General features: G+C 37.3%; 1 protein-coding gene across 1 annotated transcript; it reads right to left on the reverse strand.

The window, feature by feature from the left end:
• Positions 1 to 482: 482 nt before the first annotated feature.
• On the reverse strand, positions 483 to 4062 carry LOC133778508 (serine/threonine-protein phosphatase PP1). The gene is made up of 4 exons (XM_062218464.1): positions 3528 to 4062; positions 2154 to 2713; positions 1309 to 1521; positions 483 to 887 (listed from the first exon to the last, which is right to left on the reverse strand). Exons 1-4 carry the CDS (start codon positions 3703 to 3705, stop codon positions 876 to 878), a joined length of 963 nt encoding a protein of 320 aa, XP_062074448.1. The 5' UTR covers positions 3706 to 4062; the 3' UTR covers positions 483 to 875.
• Positions 4063 to 19532: the final 15470 nt, after the last annotated feature.

Genomic DNA, 19532 nt, shown 5'->3' on the forward strand with positions numbered 1-19532 from the left:
TCACCAGTCACTAATCACCCAAGCAACTTAATCCACTGATAAATTGAATAATCTAACTTACCACCTTATCTCCTCCATCAACATGAACTTAGACAGCAACTACCTCTTTCGTTGGGGTAGACCACATGGGCCGCAACTACCTCTTCCAACAGGGAAAACTACAAAAACCGAAAAGAGCATAGCAAGCTTTCAGAAAAGCAAGGATTTAGTCACTCATGGGTCTCGACGAGGACCATATATCCATTTAAAAAAAGTTCGTATTCTCCAGAAAAAAATAATAATAATAAATACACTTTTTAGGACGCCAGAAATCTTTTGTGATTAATATCATATTCTTTATGTAGCGGCGGTTCAGCTAAAAAGACAAATAAAAAGTACTAACTTATATAAAAATGCCTTCAATAAATTACATCGTACTGATTTTGTTAACCTCTCAAATCACTACTATCTACTTGCATAAAAGTTTATATGATGACGATAAATCAAGACTAAAAATCAATAATTTTCCCAATCTCAAAGGAACAATGGCCAATGGAACAAGTATTTAGCTCCAATTCCACACAACAAAGTCAGAATTTCAATTATACATTAGTTTCAAAAAGGGAAGAGAATTGAAAGTAAAGAAGAAAGTAAAAAAAGACAGCTTTAACGTTATAAAGCCTGGTCAGGCTCTCCTTAAGTGTAGAAGTAACTGTGTCTTCATATGTCTGTAATGCATGCACAAAATGCAGCGCTGAACTATCAAACCTCGCAGTTGCAACGATGCCGGGCAGCACGAGTTCAGAAGTACACAAGCTAAACATTGAGATGGGAAAGTATAATAGCCCGCATTTATGCTTTTACTACTCATGATTAGCTCACAATAGAGGTCTCAATCAGCCCTTACCCTGAAAGTAATAATAAAATATAAATAAATAGGCGCAGCAAAATCCACATTTTAACAACACATCCTAAGATAATTTAATTCAAGTAAAATCTAAAGTTCATTTGATCAGTCGGAGCAGAGCTGTTCTCCTTTCACTCTCAATTAGAGAAAGAAAGGAAAAAAAAAGAACGTAAGCATGATTTCATAAAAGGCCAGGTGTAAATATTTGCACTACATTCCAAAATCCTAGAATCTGGATCACTAAGTTAATGGTGTAAGAGAGCAGATAGTATAACTTATGAGTCACAGGACAAAGCTGCTAGCGTATTGGTCATCTTCCTTGCAAACTTGTTGAAGTATTGATGTGAAAAAAGATTAAATGTATTAATTGAGTAGGCGTAGCTTCTAATATTAAGCCTCTAGTTTTAAAAAGGTTCTTATACCTTATGGGGTGGAGTTCCTGGTCGTATCGTGCTGTTCGCAAGTCCAAATTTCCCCTTCTTCTCGGAAGACTTGAGGATCTGGAATGAGCATGTCAATGAATCATCCACGCTCATCATAGCACCAGCATTGTCGAACTCACCACAGTAGTTTGGAGCTGAAAATATGGTTACCAGTTGCCGCTTCGCAAAAAATTCGTATCCATCTTCCACAACCTATTAAACAAAAACCAAGAAATCCTAGATAAAACCAAAGAAAAATAATTTAAAAAATGCTCATTGTATACACTAGCATGTGATTTCTCATTGAATGGCTGAGTCCAAGAAGCCGTACAATTGCCTTAAGATTATGTGCATGCTAAACAGCAATAGCATATCAGCCTCTACTGATAGACAAGTATCTAATTACCAGAGTATGATTGGTGAAAATAATTAGGATAAGGGAGTAAATTTGTTTCAATAAATATCTTTTCGGGATTGGAAGAACAAGAAGTTGTACATCAGAATGCTGAATTACTTCATGCCAAAAGAATAGCATCCACAAGCAAAATCAATAATTACTAGTACAGTGAACAATTACAACAACACAGTCATCAGCAGCAGAGACCATACTGACGCCTAAATTAAAAAAGAGGATAATAGAAATAACCAAATAAACATATCATGCCATAATCACAAAGTTGTAAAGCCATGGTGGGAAAAAAAAAGAAGCAAATTATACCTTAGAAAACTAACCGGTTGAAAGTGTATGCATGAACAGCTATGCAATGTATTAACCTTTCAATTCTACGATGACATGCAAGAGCATACAAGCCTCAATAGATCCAAAAGATAGATAATCAAATCACCTGGTGAGCACGGCAAACGAGATCAAGGTCATGTTTCTGAAGAAATTCAGCTACCTTGTCAGCTCCAAACGTATATGAAACACCTCGGTCATTCTCCCCCCAGCCATCAATATCCTTATCTGGATCTGCCCATAAAAGATCGCACAAAAGGCCCTGATCTGGCACATCAACAGGACGAGCAATATTCCTAATCTGATCCAGGTGTTTTAGATCAGGAGATAAGCCTCCATGCATGCAAAGGATCTTTTCATCTATAAGAGCAGCAACGGGGAGACAGTTAAAGCAGTCGGTAAATGTCTTCCACACACGAACATTAAATCTCCTCTTGCACTCATCATAAAACCCATATATACGGTTGATGGAAGCACATTCATGATTGCCCCTGAGAAGGAAGAAATTCTCCCTGTATTTGATCTTGTATGCGAGAAGAAGGCATATAGTCTCTATACTCTGCTTACCACGGTCTACATAGTCTCCTAGGAACAGATAGTTTGCTTCAGGTGGGTATCCACCATACTCAAACAATCTTAACAAGTCTGAAAACTGACCATGAACATCTCCTGCAAACGCATGCATAAAGATGTCATTACCAACCAACAAATTAACATATATAATAACATAGCTCAAAATATAAGTTCTCAACAAGTTGCACATACAATTAAGAAAATTATCAACATTTTCATTCATTTCGTTTACCCTCACCTCCAAAACAATATTTAACTATTAGACAGACATGTCCTGGCCTAATGCTCCACATCTCTTTAACCTAAAGCCAGACACGGTGGTCATAAAAATACAACAGGACTGACTAAAAATGACTTTATTCAAGATATCCAAGCATTCAACCCTCGTCCCAGATTTCAACCAAGAATGACAGCCTGAACTATCACAGACTCAATTCTATTAAACAGTTGACAAGGAGGAAAATAATGGTCATATAAAAAAACTTAAAAAACAAACAATGTCACTTTATATACAAATACAATATTTTGTCACTAAATTTAAGTTATATAGAGGTGTTTCAGCTGTGCTGAATACAACATTAGCGGTATGAGTTTATATGCCGGAAGTGAAACAAACCCAACTACGCTTAGAACGTTGTTTCTTTATTTTTTTTCCCTCCATTATCAAAACGTCTCAGTAATATCAATAAGCTTCACAAACTAGAGAAAGATAAGAAGAAAACCTCAAAACCTTTAGGAATATATATTTATATACACATACATATTTAAAACCTGAAAATCTTTTTTTCCCTCTCAAAACTGAAGAGTTTTTCCCCCTCGTTCAAGATACAAGCACACAAGCAAATAGCAGAAGTGACTTAAAATTCAAAACAACACCAGCAAGAATATCAATATAGTCTTCGATATATACCACAAATTTTTATGGGAGCTTCGAGCTCGAGGAGATTAGGTTGACTGAGAAAAATCTCCTTGGACGTAGAGCAAAGCTGTCGTATTTCAGGCTCCGTAAGCTGCACCTGCTTGGTCGTCCGTCCATTTTTGGCCGACACAAGACGCTTTATAATATCCTCAAGAGCACTATCGTCCATCACAACCCTCAAAAAATACCCAATACAACCAAACCCTAAAACCCTATCTTCCTCCCGAAAACTCCAGCCAACTGGTACCAAGAACCGGTAAGGAAAGATCCGATTCCGAAATCAAACCCTCCTCTAAAAGTATAAATAAAAAGAGAGAGCAGTGTTTGGCTTCAAACAAAAACAAATCCAAAGAAAAAGAATCTGCGAGTGAGTTGATGAGACGGAGAAAGAAGAGGAGAAACGAGGTCAATGGGTTTAGGGGGTTATGGCGGCCATTTCCGGCTCGCGAAGAAGAGGGGTTAAGAAGGCTTAGGTGTTGGGGTCTGGGGTTTGTGAGAGGGAACCTCTCTCGTATAATAGAATGGAAGCCCTAATTTGAAGAATCCTATCCCCAATCTGTAAGTTGCAATTTCAGGAAGAATCGTGTGCCTCGCACGTGCGTTGGCTTTTGGTCAACTTGTTTTGGTATGGATGGATTATATGTTGTGTAAGCTTTTTTATAGCAATTATGACGATGATGGACTTTGACATTCAATTTGATACCTTCAAAATATCTATTTTTTTTTTCTCTAGTTTTTTTTTTTCTATTTTTAAAATTTGTGGATGGGAATTGGGTTGTGAATGATGTAGATGAAAAATTGTATGAGAAATGGTAATAATTTTTTTAAAAAAAAATCCAAACATTAGCCTAATTTATTTCATATTTATCTTTATTTTTCATTAAAATATGAGTTAAAGAGTTTTTTTTTTGGGTTGTCATCATAAGCTCTAAGTTTTAAATAGGTGGATGGAAATGAGGATAACAAAAATAATTTGTTTTGTTCGGATATGATCATTATTATAAAAAATTTTAAAAAAAAACTTATCATAAAGATAGAGATAGAAAAAAAAAAGTTCACATGTATTTCATTCTATTACATTAATTTTTCAATCAAATATTTTTTTAATAGATGTTATTATGACCTACAATTTTTGTTATTTGAACTATTTTGGTTTGTAAAAAGTATCTCAAAATAATGTAAGTATAGAAAATGACTTATACTATTTTGTTTCCTAAAAATAAAAATAAAAATATAATGTAACATGTACACGAGTCGATAATTTTGAATTTTCGTTGTTCGAGATATGATTAGAAGAAAACAATACTAAAACCTATCCGACACTAGTTTGGATTTCCTCGAATTCTTTATTTTGTATTTTGAATGGGTCACGTCAAGTTCGGATGAAAATCCCCAAAAATTCCATAACTTGAATCTCACAATCCAAAACAATCCCAAAGTGGCAAAATCACAAAACCAAGTGTAACTCAGAATCAAAGTTTCACTCATTGTCTTGTAAAATTACCAAGTCAAAGATCATATATAATATTCAATCTACACATTACAAACACAATAATGATAGTGGAAAATTTTGAAAAAGGTAGAGAGATACTTTGCCAATTAAGTGGAGACAAACTTGCAAGGGTAGGAAAGACTCTAACAAGGGTGGCAGTAGCTATATCAAAGAACATGAGAGTATGAAAGAAAAAAATATACTACTAAGGGCCAATGAGATCCCACGATTGATGGTTGTGACTGGCGAGGCTTCGAGGATGATGTAGCAACTGGTGAGGCCCCAAGGACGATGGTGGCAAAGGGGAATTGGTTGAATCTCAAATAAAGGGGCAATAAGCAAGGAACCTGGGTTGGGTTTGAGACAAATAAGCGAAAGAGTTTGAGATTAATAATTGGGGGAGTAAATAGACTGTTAAGTAGGATTGTGTTATTTTATTTATTTATTTATTTGGTAAAATAGGGTTTCAGGTTTCGAGTTCACCCAAAACCCATAAACACATATTGATGCAATATGAAATCCATTCAAATTGAGCAGGTTTTGGATCACTATAAACGGGTATGGGCGAGTATTAGGTTGAAAGGTGTCAGGGTTGGGCGAGTTACTCAAGTTGAGCCAGATTTTAGACTCAGTGTTTAGCCCTAATGTATACTAACATATTCTAAAAATTATAGGTATGTTGATGTAATTTATAATAGAAAAATGAAGAAATAAAGTTTTTTATTGGTATTACTTAATAAATCATTTAATTTATTAGTAGTTTTTTTTTTTAAAAAGTCATAAATTTAACCAATTTTAAATTTTTTATCATCAAGAAAAAATATGTATTATTCTTCAAATAGAAAGCAATTTATACTATTTCAATAGTGAAATAAAGAAAAGTAAAATGAAAAATTAGAAGTAATTTAAAGGAAATTTAAAACTTAAAAAATAATTTTAAAAATGTAATGTATTTTTTTAAGAGAGAAAAAAAATTAAAAAACAAACTTATGGCTATTTGAAATTATATTTGTTTATAGTATTACCAAGTGATTAAGTATACAATTTTTCTTAAAAGTAAAAACATAAAAAAATTATTAATCAAACTCGCAATATGATATGTCAAAAGTACTAAATGCTTGATATGATTGCTTATAGAGTGTTGAATGGTAAAAATTGAAAAATAAAACCAACACATGAAATTTTTACATGGTTTTGTTTTCCTAGTCCATAGGGCCACACTTAGAGAATAAACATGATTAGTAAGAGATCTGTACGCCCTGATATTCAGCCCGGGTGTTTTATGCAGCTCGAGTACAGCTGGCTAGCTAAGAACATTACTAAAGGATCTACAAGTTGACATCTCCTCTGCGAAGGCAGTACGATTCCCCAGGTGATAACACGAGCTGAGGAATACGAAGCATTAAGGCACGAGCTGGAGATGGATATAAAGCACAACCTCCTGGGCGCAAGCTGACGTTAAGTTCAAGTCGTGGTACTCTGACAATCTACCATACCCAGGAGTCTTTATAAACCTGGATATGTTATTTATAAATGTGCGTGGTCAGACACTACATGTCTGTTATCCCTGAATTCTCGGACACGTAACATAAACGTGCATGATCAAACATCACATGTCTGATTATGCCAAACGACTCATGATCAATTTTACCTAATGATTAGACCATACCTTAATATATATATATATTGTAATATTCATCATTTGTACAAGACAAGTCACAAATGGGATGGGTATTCACGTGATGACCCCTACACCTATCCTGGGATGGTTCTTCTATAAATAACAAGACCTTTGACAGAAGAAAGGGGGGGGGGGGGGGGGGGGGGGGGGTGTTTCCATGTAAGACAAATATTCTGTCAAAATATAGAGAGAGATACTGTAATAATATCGACTCGTGGACTAGAGGGATTTTAGCTTCCGAACCACGTAAAAAGGGAACGAGTGTTCTAACTATTTCATTCTAAGCTTCCTTAAGAATTATTATTCGTATTGCGGTTTATCCTTAAGCACTAGTTTTCTCCAGCTAATTACGTAATACACTGTTGGCGAAAAACCGCATCAACAAGATCAATGATACACAATAAGATTATCTTAAACACAAGTAGACTCTCTCTACTTCAACGTCGCAAGGTTGAGTATCATATTCCTAATCATTGTTTTTTCTTGCACTTTCACACTTCAAATTTCTTCAATGCTTTGGTGTTGTAACTTCTCCCGAAGTCGTTGCTTGCTTCCTCCCGAAATAAGTCTTTCAATTGTTCTCCCAAAGGTGTTGCTTTCTTCCTCCCAAAGAAAGATTTGTAAGAGTCTTCGCCTGAAGACAATGGTAAGCACAGTTCGTGTGAATGGTTATGACTTCTTCCTTCTGAAGTAGACAATGAACACAATTACACAAATGAATAGTACAACTACACAATCACTAAATTAAGAAAACCACTCTTAACCTCACATAAAAATAATTTTAAAAAAACACTCTCTAGTATTACAATGAAAGACAAAGATAAGGAATGGGAGAGCTAACAATTTATGGTGCTTGAAGTACTATTTATAACTAAATAGGTGACCAAGGACTGATGCACAAAACCTCGTAGTCATTACTAAGAAATCCGCAGCATTCCTTATATAGATGATTTCGACAACTCGCACATCCAACCTGCATGATCAACTCGAATAGTCAACAACAAGTCAGATTGAATGAACATGGTTTGATAGCCATCTATGTAATGCCCCAAATTTCCTAATATGGCTTAGTGCTTGGATTAGGGGGCTGGGAGGCAATAATTGAATTAATTGAGTGTGTATGTGTTATGAGTATGTTATTATATGAATTATGTGAGTTATATTATAATATGACTATATTGGCATGTGTTAGGTGTATTAAACATGCATGTGGGCCTATTTCTTATTAGAATGACATTTTCGTAATTTTGGCCCGTTGAGGGCATATTTGAATATATGTATGGTATATGATTGTGACCACATTATTATGTAGATTTATTTGGGTTATCTGGCATGAGGCGATCCAAGGAGGCAAGTTAGCGATTGAGTCATAACGGGGTCAAATACTCGATTCGGGGTGAGTCTAGGGGTATTTTAGTAATTTAACACATTACCAGGATCTATCGGATAATGGGGAAATTATTTAGTGATCATTTGAGGATAATGGAGATAACGGGAATTTATGAGACGTTAATTATGATTAATGGGGAAAAGTGACAAATGGTGGTAACTGACCAAAGTGCCCATGTGAGCATTGGAGAGGAAAATTTGGGTTAAGGGTATTTAGGTCCTTTGGATAGACCTTAGCTTGACTTAGCTGGTTTGGAAGGCTGTGGAAAGCAGAGGAACACTCAAAAAACAAAAGGAAAAGCTCTCACTCTCTCTTTCCCGTAGCTCTCTCTCTCCCTCCCTGATGACTTGATAATTTTGAAGTTTTTGAGGAAACAAAGCTTGGGAATTGAAGGGTTGGATTTTAGGATCAAGTTAGGAGTAACTTGGGGCCATAATTCAACTATTGGAGGGAAGGATTTGTTCTGTTTGTGAATTTAGTTTCTGGTGGTTTAAGTTTTGTTAGAATTTTAAACTTTGATGGGTTTTGAGTTTGGGGTTTGGATTTGAGTTGGTTTTTTGGGATGTTTAGGGTGCATATGTTGTGTATTATTTCTTTTGGGACTCAATTGGGACTTTGGGCAAACCTTGGGATGGTTATGGAAGGTTTGGGTTCGGAGAAAACGCAAGAAAAACCCAATTTTTATGGGTTTGCGAAGGAGCGTCGCGACTCTGTTCTTCCGAGCTGCGGCACTGTGATGAACAAGGGCAAGGGGCCCTGGTTGTGTGCGGTGGCGCTTTGGGGGCTGCGCTGCAGCACTAGGCCAAATTTTAGGATCCCCAAAATTCAATTTTTAGGGTTTTTGCCCAGGGGCTCGGGGGACGACTTCACCACCCCGTTTGGTGGAATGGGAGGTCCTGAGAGCACGGGATTCATTCATGCAATCGAATATTGATAAGATATTATCTATGGGTTTTGACTAGGTTATCACCAAGGCTCAGGAGAGGATCGTTCTTGGGGGTCGTGCTTGCTTGCTTATTTGCTTGTGCTTGGACCAAAGGTAAGAAAATTGCACCCAATGCGTGAAATACATGATTAGGGCTCGACCCGTTGTTAAATGTATTATGATTAGGGCTCAGACCCATTGTCGAATGTATTATGATTAGGGCTCGGCCCTGCTGTTAAATGTATTATGATTGGGGCTTGGCCCAACTGTTAATGTAAACATGATTATGGCTCGGGCTCAGCTAATGAGCATGATTATAATTATGCATGTGTATACCCGTGTAAGTACATTGTAATGTGTTGTATCTGTTTATGATGAATATATTATATGTATGTCTGTTCCCAGCTGGGAGGTTCGACTTATAAGTATAAAGTATGTCTATTACACCTAACCAAGAGCTCGCCCTGCTAGTCGAGGGTATATTTGATTTAAAAAAAGGGCTCGGCTTATAAGCCGATGGAAAAAAAAAGTGCTCCGCTTATAAGCCAAGGGACTACAAGGGGCCCGGCTTATAAGCCGAGGGATTATAAGGGATTCGACTTATGAGTCGAGGGGTTTACAAGGCTCAACTTATAAGTCGAGGATTTACAAGATCGACTTCTAAGTCGAGGGATTACAAGGCCGACTTATAAGTCGAAGTTTTACAAGGCCTTGCTTATAAGTCGAGGGTTTACAAGGCTCGATTTATAAGTCGAGAGTTCACAAGGCTCAACTTATAAGTTGAGGGTTTGCAAGGCTCGGCTTATGAGCCGTGATCGGCATTATGCGCTTTAAGTGCAGGCTGTTATGGCTAGGCCATCCCGGGAGTGCATTATGCACTTGATTGGTTCGGATGCCAAAGGAATGAAAGGGAGTGCATTATGCACTTGGCTGGCTCATATGCCATAGGAATGAACGGGAGTGCGACACGCACTTGCGTGACCCTATGGTCACTTACTTGTACTGTGTATGTATGCTTGGTTCCAGTATTACTGTTGAGCATGCTGTTTATATTCTGTGGACTATCTGAATTTGCTAATGTGTTTTTTTGCTGAGTCTTTTGGCTTACGAGTACTTTGTGGTGCAGGTAAGGATAAGGAGAACCTTGGCAAGCCATGAGTTGGAGAGCATTAAGGGTGATGTGTATATATGCAGTCTACTCGACCGCCACGACTGAGGTATCGCAGGGGAAATTGGGGTTGGACCTTGTTTTGCCTCTTAGGTCGGTTTATTTTGTAATCCCTGAGTTGTAAACAAATTTTTAAACTTATATTTTTGGGATCCCATGTAAAGACTAAATTTTTCTTTTAATGGAAATGTTTATTCGTTGACCAGGATTTTTAATACATGAAACCTTAGTGGCTTAGTCACATGTTTTAGTTCAAAAAACTTGTTTAGCGAGCTCCGCACTATTTTAAACACACGTGGTAACAGACACTAATTAGCATAGCGCTACAATCTAGGTTCATTTGCTAGAGAGAATCACAACCAATATTTGCATTTGAATGATAATGGCTGGCACACAACAATATTACTACAAACATTATAAACAAAATACTGCAATCAATCATAATTTTAATAAGAAGATAAGTTATAATCAAGGAAAAAATCCATTATTATAAAATAATCTTTGACTGCAAATTCTCCATGATTAGCAATGTATTAACACCGAAATGGATTTCATAAGCTTATTTAAGGAAATAAAGATATTTACATAATAAATAATTAAATTATTAATTAAATAAATATCTTTTTTTGAAATACTCCTGCATTAAAGATAGACACAAAAGAAATTGATTTGGTCAAAGAAAAATATAATATGACAAATCAGCTTGAATAGAATCTACACGAACCTAGCATATGCGTGTGCCCAGGTTCGTTTTTACTCACTTTGATATGCAAACCAATATATCCATGCACAAAACTAAAAATATTAATAAAATCCTAAAACTTTTCAATTTTATTCATTTGGTGCGAAAAATAAAGGAAACAAAAAATCACAATATTTATTTAAAAAATAATTTTATAATAATATCTTTCAATATTATAAAATTATTTTTTGTTACATTTGCTTGTCATTCAATCTGAGTGGCGAAAAGAGGAAACTGCAATATTTAATTAATAAATGAGTGAAAAAATATTTTATTAATTAAATATAAAAGCTCCTTCATTTTGTTAATCACAAAATATAGTTTTATGTAATAAAAGGACAAGGGACACAAAATAATGCAACCAAATGATCCATCAAATTTATCAGTTCCCATGAATCTATCATATTTACCAATTATGATGATTTAATTTTGACATAAATTATCATTTTAAAGGATAGCAATTAATTTTATACTATTTTACGACAACAGTCTTGCAGATAGTATAGTAATTATAGCCCTACTTCACAATTAATAATTGTCTATGTATAGAAATTGATAAGAATAATGTCCCATGGCATGCGATAAAACGACAACAGATTTATTGTGGGAAGAATGTGTTATGACATGTGGTCACTAACCATCTTCCATCATCTTCGTGGCCCCGTGAAACGGAGAATCTCTGTCTAAATGGGAAATAGGACGGAAACGTGGATAACTTTCAATCTTCGAATGTTAAATGGGGTGGGGACGGGGATAGCACTCCCCGCCACGACGAGGCCCCGTTTAATTTTTTATATATTTTTATAATATTTTATATGTATTTTATATCTTTCTTTATGTGTTTTTGTTGTATAATAGTAATTTTTTTAATATTTTAAATTTTATTTAGGATAGTGTTTAATATTTTAAATAATAAATATTGTACAATATTTTAATTCACATATAATTTACAATTTTTATTTTAACATTTTAATTAAAAAATTATTTTTTAAATAAATAGGTTCCCTGTGTGGATTCCCCGCCCCAATAGGAGATTCCCCACCCCATCCCCGACGGAAAATAAGCAGAGATGGGGATTAGAAATATAAACGGGGACGGGGACGGGGACGGGGACAAGGGGAGCACTCCCTGCCAATTCCCCACCCTGTGTGCATCACTAGGAGGCAACAAACTCTTGTTGTGTCCAATTGTTTGGAGCATGTTTTTGGTGGGTTATTAGTAAATCACAATGAGCTCTTCTATTGTGAAACTTATTTAGTGAGAAAACTGAAAAAGTGTTTGGCCAAAGCCAAAAAGAGGTCGACCTAATCTTTGGTCATATAGTGAATGCTCGTTCCACCCACCATAATGTTATAATTATATTATTGTCCAAAATTATCTTTTTAAATTTAGTATTTTGTTTCCTTCTTCTTTTTCATTTTAGTATATTTCAACATTAACTCTTCTTTCATCATTTTTATATCTTTTCAAATCCACTTATTTATTGGATTTATTTCTTTAAATTTTAGTTTCTTTATTTGTTTATTTTGATGATTTTAATATAATTTTTTTTACATTGATTAACGCTCAAACACGACTTCCACTAAACAATGGTTGTAGTATAGATTGGGCGGTCAATTCCACAAGAAGGTAAAGAAACAAAGTTAACAATAAATAAAGTTTAGAGACAAATAATGTGAGAAAATTACAACAAGTGATATTTTTGTGTTTTTGATATTTAAATATTAGAAATAAAGATATGATAAAGTATAATGTAACAAGTAGGAATGAGCAAGAGTCACCAATACGCATACTTATTTATTGGTATTTTTTATTCACAAAAAGTACACAAATGAATAGTTCACACCTCAACTATTCGTTTAGAAGATTTAACATTAAAGCACAAACATATTTCACAAAATGTATTTAAGTGATTTATATTCTTTACTAAGGAATGATGAGATAATTCTTATGAGAAATCTAAAAATGACACTATACCATTGACAATAATGCAATAAAAGATTTGACATAAAATATTTACAATTTATAAAATACATAGAAAGAGCATGATTAATTCTATATAGATTTAACAAAAGTAAATATATATATATATGAATGAGATAAAGAAATTGATAAAAATATTATTTATATTATTTTCACTAATTTGATAATACATAGAAAATGATTGACAAAATCTATATACATTAACCAGCATAAATAAAGATAATAAGATAAAGAAAAATAGATCAAAGAAAATAAATCACTCAAATATATAAACTTGAAGCACATTGTGAATAAAAAATACAAAATAAAATCATAATGCATATAAGATCAAAAGAAAGTTAGCATATTGTGCTATACATTCTTATAATAATTCTAGAGAGAAAAGATGAGAAATGAGACTAAAATTTGGTAAAGTTGAGCTGCTTACAAAATTACATGAAAAGCTATGGAAAATGAGCTCTTATTTATAGAGCTTAAAAATGACTAAGAATAAATAAATAAAAGTCTGAGCTTACAAAATAAATATTAATAATAAATATGGTATTAAAATCATTTCTATTATTAATATTATTTTTATTGTTGTTATAATTTTTTTTTTTGCTTTTATTGTGCATGGAGTTGGAGTGTGATGGACAAAATGGAGCTGGTGGCATTTAGACTGATCTGACGCGTTGACTAATGTGTTGACGCGTTGCAGGTGTAATGCCCCAAATTTCCTAATAAGGTTTAGGACCTTGATTAGGAGGCCGGGAGGGCCATAATTGATTTATTATGGTATTTAATGGTTATATGCATGTTTACGTTAATTATATTATTATATGATGGTGAATGTATGCATATGGGAGAATTTATTATTGTGAGGGTATTTTGGTAATTGGGCCACTGTGGGCATAATTGTGTATTTTGGGTGCATGATTGTGATTAATTAATATAGCCACATTATAAGGTGGATTGGTTCGAGCTTTTCGACATGAGACGATCATGAGATGTAAGTGTTCGGTCTAGTCATAGCCGGTCTAAGTTCGGGGCTCGGGGTGAGTCTCGGGGTCACTTTGATGATTAGAACATTACCGGGAATTAAAGGGTAATGGGATGTGATTTATTGGTATTTGAGAATGTTGAGATTAGCGGGAATTGGAGAGCGTTAATTATAATTAACGGTATAGGTTGGAAATGACGAATTTACCCTTGGGAGTGCTTAGAAGCTTTTAAATTGGCCTAGGGGCATTATGGTCTTTTGACCTTAAGGATTTATATAAGCTTTTGGGGTTTAGAAAGCTGTGGAAACAGAACCAAAAACATAGCCTATCTTCATCACTTCTCCTTCTCTCTCGTACAAGGTTCCTCCTTCAATTCCCATTGAATTTTGAGAGGCCAAATTGAGGAGTTAAGCTAGGAGATCAAAGGTGGGAGCTTAGGAACTTGGTTCAGCCATGAAAGGGGATTCAAAATCAAGTTTGAGGTAAGTTCCAGCCATGAGTTTCATGGTATACTCTGTTTTCTTCTTTGGTTTTTTAGTTTCGATTTCTTGTTGGAAGTTTGGATTTAAAGGGGTTTTGATTGATGGTTTGATTGGGTTTTGATGAGGGGAGGTTATGAGTGATGTCTAGGGGTTTGAATGAGTGTTTGGAAGAGGTTTTGGGCTAATTTGAGAGGCTGTTTCTAAGGGAAAACGCATGGGACTTTCTGGTGTGCGTGCTGGGTTTTCTGGGCAAAACTGGGTATTGAGCCGCGGCATGGCTGTGGTGCGCCGCGGCTCAAGGCGTCTGGCAGAGGGGGTTGCCTCTGTCTGAGGGGCGCGCCGCGGTGCAGCTAGGGCGGGTCGCGGCCCTTAAGGCCATTTTGACCCAAAAACATGTTTTTAGCTTGGGTATTCAAGCCATAGGCCTCGGGGTTGAACCTAGTACCCGGTTAAAGGGGGATTGATGTCCCGGAGGCTAGATATTGGTTTGGGACTTATGTTGATCATTTTTAATGATGATACCTTATATTTTGGTTATGACTAGGTGACCGCTAAAGGACTGAAAGCTGATCGTTCTCAAAGATCGTTTCTTTTATTAATTCTCGCTCGAACCCAAGGTAAGAAAACTGCACCCCATATGTGACATGCATGGCTATGATTGATGCATGTTGGATGTTTAAATGTAAACATTGATAGCATAATGAATGCCTGACAATCTTGCCCATTTGCATATGATTATTATTGAGGCATGCTGGATGATTAAGTGTGATGCATGTGATGCACAAGAAACATATGATTAGGGCATGCCATGAATGATGAATATGAGATTGGTCAGAGCTTGAGTCTCTGGGTTTGTGCATGATCATGATTATGCTAGCAACTGTTTAGTAAGCATGATGAATGCCCTATTCTTGGATAACTGGCATATGATACATATTGATAGCATTGCTTACTTGTGCATGGTACTGACTAATTAGTCAGATTTGGCAAAGGGGCTAGTATCAACTGTGAAGCTGTGACTCATTAGTCAGGTTCGGCAGTGGTACTGGACACTGGTCACGTTGCACTGACTCATCAGTCAGAATTGGCAAAGGTGTTAGTATCAGCTGTGAAGCTGTGACTTATTAGTCAGGTTCGGCAGTGATACTAGACACTGGTCACATAGCGCTGACTTATTAGTTAGAACGGCCTTAGTGTGGATCACGCAAGCCAACAGAGATTAGATCTAATCGACCATCAGCATTGAATGACTCAAAGAGCATTAATGCCAAACCAACCTCGAGGGTCGATGAATGAAATAAGTGCTTGGAGGCTAGTGGCTTACCTAGCAGCCAGTCTCCCTCTTGAATCATGTGATGTTCACTCATTGGTTTGAAAGTTTTATGCTTAGTGTGATTATAATGATGATCACTTGATAATGTTTATGTATAGTGTTATGTTTTCTTGCTGGGCTTCGGCTCACGGGTGCTATGTGGTGCAGGTAAAGGCAAGAGGAAGCTGGACCATCCTTGAGTTGGAGAGCTTAGGTGATGACGTGTACATATGCAGCTGCTCGTCCGCCACGACCGATGTTTAAAGTGAAACTAGGGTTGAACCCTGTTTTACCGCTTAGAACGGCCTGTTGTAAATATTTTCTGTAATAGACTCTGAAATTATATTTTCGGGATCCCAATGTATATGTTAAACGTTCTAGTGAAACGTTACATCTTAACCAAAGTTTTTAATCCCTAAACCGCTAATCATACTTAGTTCACGATTTTGGCCAAATGACTCGATTAGCGAGTTTAGCACTGTTTGCAAGGCACACCGTAACGGTCCCTGGAGTTGGGGCGTTACAGCAGGTGTGGCAGCTAGTGGGCGAATGGAGAAGCTGTAATGCCCCACGCCACTATGGCTGCTTCCTGGACTGGCGATTGGCCCTGGAAACCAACACGAGTCTTTCCAGCGTGCTTTGTCCTCACTCGCACGCTTCCTGGGAAAACTTCCCAGGAGTTCACCCATCATGAAACTACTCCAGGTCAATCACACTTAACTTTGGAGTTCTCAAGTAATGGGTTACCGAAAAGAAGATGCATCTTGTTGGCATAGGTAGCACCCATCAATCCATTTAAGCTTTCTTCAACTGTGTAGTCTCATACCTACATAGTCTTAGAATCATCACACTTGACCTTCCCCAAGCGATGTGGGATTACACAGCCTTTACCCAGTCTTTCCCCCTGTGGATCACGGGATTCTGACTGTCACAATCACCCCCCTTTAAGGGTCCAACATCCCCGTCGGGCACACTTCCGGCTAGGTCAAGGCTCTGATACCATTTGTGACACCCCACGTCATTATGGTTGCTTCCTGGAATGACGACTGGCCTTGGAAACCAACACGAGTCTTTCCAGCATGCTTTGTCCTCACTCACACGCTTCCTGGGAAAACTTCCCAAGAGGTCACTCATCATGAGACTACTTCAGGCCAAGCACGCTTAACTTTGGAATTCTCAAGTGATGGACTACCGAAAAGAAGATGCATCTTGTTGGCATATGTAGTACCTATCAATCCATTTAAGCCCTCTTCAACTATGTAGTCTCATACCTACATAGTCTTAGAATCATCACACTTGACCTCCCCCAGGTGATGTGAGATTGCACAGCTTTTACCCGGTCTTTCCCCTTGCGGATCATGGGATTTTGACTGTTACAATCACCCTCCCTTAGGGGTCCAACGTCCCCGTCGACCATACTTTCGGCTGGGTCAAGGCTCTGAACCATTTCAGCCTGTTTCTTCACGTTCAAACTGATTCTTGGAGTCCCATAAGCTTGTTTGTCACCAACCACGCACACCATACACTCTTAAATACCCTTAAATTTGAAATTATCCAAGAATATGCATTTTCTTGGATAAAAACGGTGAATCAAAATCTGGGACCTTATAATTGTTTTTCCCACACTCAAAAGGTTTATTTCCTCCCCTAGAATGATTCTAGAATGCCCAATATCGCCCAGATTTTCCCAAGTGCAAGAACTTAAAAATTTCTTATCTTTAAAAAAAAAAAATGATAACTACCTTCTTTCTCTTCGACCCTTTGCTTCCCTCTCTATTCCCACGATTTCTGTAATGCCCCGGATTCCCTATTATGGTTAATGGCTGGATTAGTAGGCCGGGAGGGCCATAATTGTTTAATTATGCCATTAAATGTGTTTATGCATGTTTATGAGAATTATATTATAATATGATGTTAAATGCGTGCATGTGAATCCACATTTGTTTACATGGGGTATCTTGGTAATTTGGCCCGTTGAGGGTATAATCGTATATTTGTATGTGCGTTGATGATATATTGTGAGGCCACATTATAATGTGGATTGGTTTGAGCTATTCGGCATGGGACGATCTTTAAGTATTAAAGTAGCAGTTTAGTCATAACGGGATTAGGTTCGAGGCTCGGGGTGAGTCTCGGGATGTTTTAATGATTAGAATGTTGCCGGGAGTAAAAAGGGTAACGGGATATGAATTATTGGTGTTTGGGAATTTTGAGAATAGCGGGAATTGGAGAGCGTTAATTATGATTAACGAAATAGGTGGAAGATGGCAATTTTACCCTTGGGGAGACATTATAAGCTTTTGATGACCTAGGGGTATTAAGGTCATTTTGCTTGGGTTATATATATGTTTCAAGTGGCTATAGAAAGTTATAGAACAAAAACATAGCAGCTTCTTCACCATCCCGTACACCCATTTCTCTCTATCTTTCTTTGAGGTTTTTGGTCCCAAGTTGAGGTGGCAAGTTAGGAAATCAAAGCTTGGAGGTTGTGGACTTAGTTCATCATCTTAAGAGGATTCAAAACCAGTTGGAGGTAAGGAATTTTCGTTGAATTTCAGGTGTACTCTGTTTTTTCTCTTATAGCTTTCAGCTCTAGAACTTGATGTGGAAGGTTGGAATCAAGGGGAGTTTTTGGTGTGTGTGTGATTGGGTTTTGGTGAGGAGGTGATGTAGGTAAGGTTTAGGGGTTGAATTGGATGTTTTGGTAAAGTTTGGGGTGTGTTTGGAAGGTTGGTTTCAAGAGGAATCGTAAGAATGGAGTTTTAGTGCAGCTGCTGGTCTGAAGCTGGCGCCCCAGCGCCAGCCCTAGCGCCCCAGCGCTACTCAGGGCAGAGAGCAGTCGTCTCTGTTTCTGGGACAACGTCCCAGCGCTAGTGGGTGGCGCCTAGGGGCTAGGCTAGTTTCAGGAGGAGTTGATTTTAGGGTTCGGGATGGTTTTCAAGGCTCGGGGGTTGGTTCCTTTGCTCTTTTTGAGTAGGTTGGGAGTCCCGAGAGTGGGGGATTGGTCCCGGGAGTGTGGTTTAGTTTGTAAACCATCCATTGATTTATTCTATTAATGGTTTCTAATTGGTTACGATTAGGTAACCGCTAAGGAGTCTAAAGGTTGATCGTTCCCAGGGGTCGTTCTTTTAATCATTCTCACTCGAACCAGAGGTAAGAAAACAGTGTATGAATACAGCTGCACCCTGTATCGGTATATGACATGCATGGTTTGATAGTGAGGCATGTTGGTTGATTTATGTGGACATGGATTGCATGTTAAATGCTAGTGAACGCTGATTACCTGTTTGAGACACTGACTAGTCAGGGACCGACTCTAAAGTCGATGATCACGCGTTGAATGGCTCTATGGCATTAATGCGGGACCGACCCTAAGGTCGAAGAACTTATAAGCGCTTGCCTGGTCTACGACCAGATGACTATAGCCAAGGTATATGACCCCGGTGGCCGTTTGTCACGTGGCTAAGGGACGTTGTCCATAGTTTCGACTCTAGAGTCGTGAGGAAGGTTATGTTGGTGACCAGTCACCATGCACCTGTCATGAACAAGCTTATGAAGGAAATCACCTATCAGTTAAGCCCTGGTGACCCTATCGTCACATGGCTAGAGGGAGCGATGCTCATTACTGTGACTTTTGGCTATTGTTACCTATTTGTTGGACTCATAGTCCTGAATGGTCATTATGATCGTTGTTGATATTATATCATGCTTTATTGTGTTTTCTTGCTGGGCCTTGGCTCATGGGTGTTATGTGGTGCAGGTAAAGGGAAGGAAAAACTTGGCTAGCCTTGAGTGGAGAGCTTGGGCGATGTGATGTACATACAGGGCCGCTTGACTGCCA

Source organism: Humulus lupulus, chromosome 5 (assembly GCF_963169125.1).
Source record: "Humulus lupulus chromosome 5, drHumLupu1.1, whole genome shotgun sequence".
NCBI classification, from domain to species: Eukaryota; Viridiplantae; Streptophyta; class Magnoliopsida; order Rosales; family Cannabaceae; genus Humulus; species Humulus lupulus.

Excerpts from the sequence above, each read along its gene's own strand:
- LOC133778508 (XM_062218464.1), bottom strand. The coding sequence starts at position 3,705 with ATGGACGATAGTGCTCTTGAGGATATTATAAAGCGTCTTGTGTCGGCC. Across the intron at positions 2,714-3,527 it reads AGCTCCCATAAAAATTTGTG|GAGATGTTCATGGTCAGTTT; the intron begins GTATATATCGAA and ends ATGCGTTTGCAG. Across the intron at positions 1,522-2,153 it reads TCGTTTGCCGTGCTCACCAG|GTTGTGGAAGATGGATACGA; the intron begins GTGATTTGATTA and ends TTTGTTTAATAG.